This window comes from Rhinolophus hipposideros (genome assembly GCF_964194185.1).
Source record: "Rhinolophus hipposideros genome assembly, chromosome: 16".
Taxonomy (NCBI): Eukaryota; Metazoa; Chordata; class Mammalia; order Chiroptera; family Rhinolophidae; genus Rhinolophus; species Rhinolophus hipposideros.
In genome coordinates this window covers 59479769-59488108 of record NC_138062.1, presented here as the reverse complement: position 1 = coordinate 59488108, position 8340 = coordinate 59479769, and the positions used below count along the sequence as shown (strand labels likewise).

The window sequence follows — 8340 nt, the reverse complement described above, 5'->3', positions numbered from 1 at the left end:
TCAGCAGCTTCTCAGAAGGAGGGGCACAGCTACCTCCTAACTTTACATTAGCTCATGGGGGTCCTAGGGGCGTCCCGTCTGGCTTAGGTTGTTTCTCCCATGAGAAATCTTACCTGTCTTTGACTGCAGACCCTGCTTACAAGGACCAAACATGGAGACTTAGGGTAGCATAAACTCAACCCCAATGAGGAACAATCCCGCAGGGTCACCTTTCCCTAAGGAAAGATTGGAGGGGACAGACTGCTAGGCTGCTGTGTGACTACAATCTCTGAAACATGTAATTTTACTCCTGTTACACTTTCTTTCATTTGCCCAGGATCCATTGTTTTTCAGTACAATTGCCATTATTATAAGAAGGCTATGTTTTTAATCTACCTCAATTTATTTTTCAACACCTGTAATTCAGGTATAGTTTAAATACCAGAAACTTTGTTGAAAATATAAAATTCAATAGCATTCATTACATGTGCGGTATTGTGCCCCCATCCTCATGTTCTCATGTTAAAACATTTTCATCCTCCTACAGATTTTTATATGTACTGGCACTCACTCCCCATCCAACATGCCTGTCCTTGGGTTCTAGGCATTTTGTTAACCTACGTTCTACAGATTGGCTTTTTCTATGCATTTCACATAAATGATATGACACTGTGTGTGGTTGTTGTGAAGCCTAATGTCCTTAAGGATCATTGATTTCATGTCAGAGGTCATCACTTCATTCCTCTTATTGCCACATTTATTGCATGAATATCCCACATTTTGCTTCTCCAAATCTGTTGCACTTTTGAATTTCCACTTTTTTTCTATCATGATTCACACTGCTATACGTGTCTGTGCATTAGGTCTTGTGTTGATGTGTTTTTGCTTTCTCTGGGTGTGTGGACACCTAGGAATGGAATTGCTGTGTTATATGGTCACCATGCTCACCATTTTGAGGACCTGCCAGGCTATCTTCCAAAGTGGCTGCTCCACGTTACTTCCTATCAACCATGTGTGAGGATCCCAGTGTCCTCACGTGTTCGCCAGCACTTGTGTGTCTGTCTGCACAGCCGACCTAGTGGTGTGAACAGGAATCTGCTTTGGTTTGATTTGCATTTTCCTGATGACTCATGTCTAGCGACTTTCATGTGCTTATTGGCCATTGGTATTTCTTCTTTGGGAAATGTCTACTCATAGTCTGTGCCCTTATTTAATCATATTATATGTCTTTATATTGTTATCTTTTATTTTAATGTCTTATGCGTTCCCCAAATATATTTAAAATACAAATTTTGTAGCTGTTGTATGCTTATTCACCTACGGTTGCAACCTCAGTTGAAGTAGCATGGTTTCTGTTGTAGCTGTTTTGGTGGTTTTTTCGATAGGTTTTAAGAACATGTTTTTGTTTTTAAAAATATCATTTTCATAATTGTTTGCTCTTTATTTCTTTGGGTTCGGTGCTATCCCATATTGCTCTAAAGATTCTGATGAGTTATATTTTTGTGTGTTACGTCACGTTGGTCTTTATTTCCTTCAGATCCTTCAGTGATTTTCTTCGTGGGGCTATTTTCTTAAATTCCAGGCCCTCAGTTTTGTATGAGAGGCCCGACTGGCTTTACAGATTCTTCAGGAATCAGCTACCTCTTTTACCAACAGATGTGCCAGGCCTGGGCCCTGGCCTGTGTCTCTGTCCACAGTGTCCCCCACATCCTGGATGGGGTCTTGTCTGTCTCTGGCAGATATGAGGGGACTAGATCAGGCTCCTCGAGAGTGACAACTTCGAAGGTCAGGTCAGCAGCCCTGAAAAACTCAGTGTCCATGATGTCCTGACATTCTGGTTCCAGGTCTTGGAGATACAGAAATAGCTTCTCAGTGACCCAGGTGTGCAGTTTTGTATTAATGATTGATGTCATTTTTCAGTCTTTACCTGATCTCAGAATATTCTCCATCTCAAGAGAATTCATTTTATAATTATGTGAGGAGAAGTATATGTTGGTTGACAAACTTTGCAGATTCCAAGCGCTGCCCATCCCTGAGGGTTGTGCATGTCATTTGCTTGTTCATTGTCATTTCCCATGAGAACATGAGCTCAGGCGTCCCAGGAACTGAGTCCTAGGAATTGAGTCCAGCTGACTGTCAGCTTCCTCCATTTCCTGCACTCAGTGGTGTAGAGATGCCTTGCTGAAATAGAACCTGTGGGATGTTTCAGGACACTGTGGTCTTTGCGGATGTGGCTGTAAACTTCACCCGGGAAGAGAGGGCTTTGCTGGATGGTGCTCAGAGGAAGCTCTGCAGAGAAGTGATGCAGGAGACCTGCCAGAACCTGGCCTCAGTGGGTAAGGACGGCTTCATCTCTTCCCTTTGGAATGTGCATATGTTGAAAAAAGACAGACCCACTCCAAGCATTCTTGGAACAACTTAGAGTCAAATAACTTTTCTGTGAAAACAAAGTTTCATATATGAAAGTGACTATTAATCTCCATCAAAAGTCTGAGACTCCCTAATTTTATGTATGTCCATCATCTCCAGTTGCTGTGGGGCTGTGAGAGCAGCTTGGTTTCTACTCTGAGAAAGTTACACTGTGGTTAATAAGCAGTTCACGTGGACATTTTCCTGCCGTTAATCCCACACGTGACCAACATCAATGGTGTTAAAGGCCTAAGTAATGGCCCATCTCATGGGATGTTTGGTGCCCTCCGTCTTCAATAATGAGGACCTTTCCTCCAGGAGCAGGGCAGCACCGCACACACGGCCCAATCAGCCAATGGCATCTGGGGACCGTGAGAAAGGCTCCATCCATGTAGGGTCTGTGTATCTGAGAACTGGAGGAGAGTGACAACCCTCAGGGAACAACAGGTTCTAGATAAGGGAATGATGTTTGTCCATGTGCATCAGAAGTATGACTCCCAGTCTGTTTGAGGAGGGTGACATTTGTCATGTCCCTGACTTTCTTGTTGGACTTGTCATCCATCCTAAAACACTTGGAAAGAATTTCTGCGGGTCCTCTTCTAAAGAGAGCACTTGCACACATTCATTTTACCCATTTCTTTCCTACTTTGCATTATGTGATATTAATAATATTTATTTGAACTTCTGTCTCCATCTCTTTTGACGTAGTTCCTAAAATGCAGGTTGCTATTTTGACTTATTTTACCTGTTTCTGCCACAGTCCCAAATCGCTGGGGTAGTCAGTGTTCTTATTTCCTCACATGTTGGTTTATTCCTACATTTGTTTGTATTTTATATCAATATATGAAAATACACAAATGATCTCTTTTCTTATTCCCAACACTTCGTTTACATGAAATTAAGTTTTCCTCCCAAATGTTGCAGATTATTGCAGTCAAGTTAGAACCAGTGAGTCACGTTCTCAGCGGAATATTTTGAACAATAATATACCCAGTGAAGAGAAAACAGGGAGATTTACAAGAATTAGTTCTCGGTCACTTATTGGAGAAAGCCAGTTGATCAGTAACAATGGAGATCGGCACCTAACCCAGGAGATACCTGTTAGGTGAGTGGCTGTACTCGGGTTGAAGCGGAATATCTGCATAGCGCTAAATTAATTTCAAAATTGAAAAAGTTTGTAAATCTTCCCAAACAATTGAGTACCCACAGAATTTTAATAACACAACATTTTCAAAACTATGATTTAGACATTGAGAGTTTCCATAGAACTCAATGCAAACAATGATGAGGAAACCCCGGGTGTAAGAAGCACTGAAATTTATGGCCCCGTTTCCGCCCTTGGCCCAAGCAGTAAGCTTTTTAACACCATGTAACAATTCAGACCCTGCCAGAAATACACGCTTTCATTGAAAATGGTAAAGATGTAGTCAAAGTAAACATTTACATCATTAATCATTAATAAAGAAATCACTTATGATTATTGATCCCTAATTGTCTGTTTAACGTTTTGAACAGAAGTCCTTTGCCAGGGAGTCTCTGTGAAACTAACGAAGGTGACCAATGTGGATGCCCCCTGAACGAGGTTACATCACTTCCTGTGGGTGAGAAATGCCCAGGTGGAGTTCAACCCTGTGAATGCACTAAGTGTGGAAAAGCCCTCATGGAACGTTCTTTCCTTCAGAATCAGGAAAGATGTCAAACTGGGTACACATCTGATGTGCATGAGGAACGTGGGCAAGCCGGCAGGTGTGTCTCGTGCCTAAGCTCTCATGTGGGAACAGACTTTATGGAGAAACCCTGTACAAGTCAGGATAGTGAGACAGCATCGGAGAAATCCATAATCAACCTGAGTGATAAAAAAGGGTTTTTCCAGTGTAGCAAATGTGTAAAAGCTTTCAGTTGTTCCTCCTCCCTTCAAGCACATATGAGGATACACACTGGAGACAAACGCTATGAATGTGAGCACTGTGGGAAAGCCTTTAGGTTTCCTTCAGTCCTGCGCGAACATGTTAGAATCCACACTGGAGAGAAACCATACGTGTGTAAAGAGTGTGGGAAAGGATTCAGGATGTCCACACTCCTGCAAGAACATGTAAGAACACATACTGGGGAGAAACCTTATAAATGTAAGGGGTGTGGGGAAGCCTTCACCAGTGCCTACTATCTTCAGGTGCATGTGAGAACGCACACTGGGGAGAAACCCTATGAATGTAAGGAGTGTGGGAAAGCCTTCAGCCTTTCATGTTCCATTCAAAGCCATGTGGACACGCACTGCGGGGTGAATACCCATGAATGTAAGGAATGTGGAAAGGCATTCAGTATGCAGTCCAGCCTTCGTAAGCATGTGAGAACTCACAATAGGAAGGACCCCTATGTATGTGAGTACTGTGGAAAAGCCTTCAGACACCAATCTGCCCTGAAATCACATTCAAGAACACACACTGGGGAGAAACCATACGACTGTGACAAGTGTGGGAAAGCTTTCAGTAAGCGATCCAGCCTTACAGCACATTCGAGAATACACACTGGGGACAGACCCTTTGTATGTGAGCAGTGTGGGAAAGCTTTCACTCAGCGATGCATCCTTGAATCACATTCGAGAATACACTCAGGGGAGAAACCCTTTGTATGTGAACAGTGTGGGAAAGCCTTTAATCATCCATTGAGCCTGAAAATACATTCTAGAACACACACGGGGGAGAAACCCTATGAATGTCAGCAATGTGGGAAAGCCTTCAGTTTTCAGTCCTCCCATAAAGTACATATGAGAGTGCACACTAAAGTACATAAGAGAAAGCACACTGGAGAGAAGCCCTAAAAACGTCAGCAATGTCAGAAAGCCTTTAGTGGGCCCTGATCCCTATATAGACGTGGGAATGTACAGTAGGGCAAAACCCTATGAATGTCAGCAATGTGGCCAAGCTTTCAGTTTTCACTACTCCCTTAAAGAAAATGTGAGAAAACACAGTGGGGAGAAAATGTCGGCAGTGTGGGATAGCTTTAAGTTGTCAGTCTTTCCTTTAAGTACATGTGAGAATGCACAATGGAGAGAAACCTTATCAATGTAGAAAATCATTCAGTCATTATGTCTCCCTTCAAAAACATGCAGGAACACACCATGGAGAGAGACCTGTGATTGTCAGCAAGGAGGAGAAGCTTTCAATATTCCACAACTTGCACACTCATAAAAGAACACATACTGGGGCATACGTCTGAACACAAGAACTGTAGGAAACCTTCAGTCTCCCTTAAAACCATGTCAATCTGAACAGGCAACAGAGAGATACCCATGAATATAAAGAATGTGGGAAATTTTTCAGATGTAGCATTTCACATAGGTGGTACCTAAAAACAGCAGGACAGACATCTTATACATGTTACAAATATGGTTTCATTTTTGTAATGCCTCATTTTTGTGCAGTGTGTCAGTAATAATGTCAGTGTACTAATTTCTAGTTCGTTTTGATAGGCACGCTTTAGATAATAAATATTCCTCTATGTTCTCTTCATCTCTAGTATACATATTTTAGTATCTCAGATTTTAAGTAATTATACAATTATATAAAACTTGTCATTTGCATTGTAGTGTCTTTTCAACCCATGGGTAATACGTCTTGTTGTTGTTTTTTGTTTTGTTCTTAATATTAAGGTTGATATAATTTTACTTGAAAACTTTTATGACTTATTACGACCTCCCTAAGTGATCATACTAGAGACCTAAATTGTTGAAATTTTACTTTTGGTGCACTGCTGTACGTACTGGAATTTTCTGACTAGATATCTACCTCTCTCGTCTGTGTTCCTTATTGAAAGATGTCAATTCCATGTTTGTTTCCAGTGGATATCACATCCATTTTTGTCACTGGCTGGGAATTGTAAGTGATACATTGAGATACAATTAGGGATTTTGTGGCATGACGATGAAATCTTGTATCCAAATTGTTTCACTGAATTGTGCTGCCAGCATGGGTGAAGTTGGAAGTTTTATCCCAGAGACTTTGTGATTATGCTGTGAGTTCATGAGAAGAGGAAGACCCATGACTCTCAGTTCCTAACCATCAGGAGACAGAGATGCGTGGGAACCCAGTAGGCCTGAGTTACAGCATTCTTCTGACTGCTGACTCTGCCAGAGTGGAACATTTGAACCCAAATACACGTTTGATGTTAGTTCCCCTGAGGCAGCAGATTCCTCAGACTTCCACAAGCTCACTCATTGTGGATTATCTTTCAGGTTTACTCAGATTCTTCCATTTTCTTGTAGCATGTTAGTATCCATCAGGCCAGTTCTTTTCGATGTCACACTTAGAGATCTTCTGTCATCCTGTCACCCCCACCCCATCTTCAATGTTTCTCCTCATTACATGCTTTCTGTAGGAAACATCTTGTTCCTTTATCGGGAGATCTTTTTGCAGCCTGTACCCCAGACACACTTAATACTGCGGCAAAATGCAGGACACTTCCTATCCAGGTTGCACTGTGGAGAGGCTGGACTGACCCTGTATCAATTGGTTGTGGATACTTCCATGATTGAAATACACTTTTGTAAAAAGCCAAGAACCATATGATTTCACTGTTATGTGGCATATAAAACGAAAACAACAAAAGAACAAGACAAACAAATGAAGTAAAACTCATAGACAATAGTGGTTACCGGAGGGTAAGGGGGCAGCGGGTGGTACATGAGGGTAAAGGGGATCAAATATATGGTGATGGAAGGAGAACTGACTCTGGGTGGTGAATATAGAATGGGATTTATAGATGATGTAATACAGAATTGTACACCTGAAATCTATGTAACTTTACTACCAATTGTCACCCCAATAAACTTAAAAAAAGTAAAAAATAAACTTATGAATATATTTGGCAGTGTGTATAAATTTTCTTTTATAGGTAACTGCTAAGTCATAAACCCGTGTTTTTACATTCAATTTTGATGTGATTACCCATTTTATTCTCATATATGGTTGGAAAAGTGCATTTTTATTAAACATTATTCTCTACATTGTTTTTATATAAATACGAATACATTCTCAATGCTGTTGTATAATTGCAAGATTATTATGTTTTATGTTTAGTGACAAAATTTGTTAAGCTAGTCCTTTCTGGAGGAATAGCTTATTTTTTCACCTCCTGCCTCCCCCCACCCCACTCCAGTTCAAGTTTCTCAGTCTAGTTGTGAACACAGCTCCCTGGCCCATGCTGGTGTTATGAGCCTTGCGCTCCCTTCAGTTGATGCAGTCGATCGCTGGTCATTGTTCAGCCGCTCACAGCAGCTTTTGCCAGCTGGCCAGCAGCCACTCCTGGTAGCACACGGTAGCCCGCAGCAGCTCACACCGACTTCCGGCTGCTCATGGCAGCCCACCTCCAGGGAGAGCTGTTCACAATCTTAGCCGTAGAAGGCGCAGCTCACTGGCCCATGTGGGAATCGAACCAGTGACCTCAGCATTAGGGTACAGTGCACCACCTGAGCCACTGGGCCAGCCCCGAATTTCTGATTTCTTGTTGACAACTTATAAAACCTCTTGAAATTAACTCAAAGCTCACAGAGCGGTCTTTTCACAGCGCACTTCCGGGACATGAAGACATTCTCATCACAACCTACAACCTGGAGACATGGTCTGTTAGGAGAGACATCTCCACAAAGATCCCTCCAGCGTCACTGGGAAGCACTGTCCCAGGTGTTGATTACTAATCCCTGTGCTGCAGTTACCATGTATTGACTCAGGGAGTCACGTTTCTCGTTTAAAGAAAGGTTCCCTCACCTGCACCTGACTCATGTGGTTGGATTTCCCACACCTCAAGTTAAAGTTATCTGGAGCAGACAACATCTGAAGAAGGTGGCTTGTCCCAAGGTCTGGGACCACCCAGGAAAGCCAACTGCTGGTCACATAGTTCTTATGTTTATTTCATAGTTGTCATAATAATTACATTCCTGGCTATGTTAGGGATGTT

General features: G+C 42.1%; 2 protein-coding genes across 2 annotated transcripts in view; both read left to right on the top strand.

Annotated features, from left to right (window-relative positions):
- The window catches only part of ZNF556 (zinc finger protein 556), a gene marked incomplete at its 5' end in the record, with an annotated part of 38494 nt that extends 31278 nt beyond the window's left edge, over positions 1 to 7216 (top strand). The window contains 3 exons of the mRNA XM_081076477.1: positions 2189 to 2315; positions 3313 to 3493; positions 3904 to 7216. Of these exons, the coding sequence (XP_080932603.1) occupies positions 2189 to 2315; positions 3313 to 3493; positions 3904 to 5206 (1611 nt within the window). The 3' untranslated portion in view covers positions 5207 to 7216. The remainder of the gene's footprint in view (positions 1 to 2188; positions 2316 to 3312; positions 3494 to 3903) is intronic.
- LOC308508980 (uncharacterized protein) overlaps positions 1 to 8340 on the top strand; it is a 146150-nt gene that overhangs the window by 44280 nt on the left and 93530 nt on the right. The window lies entirely within an intron of this gene.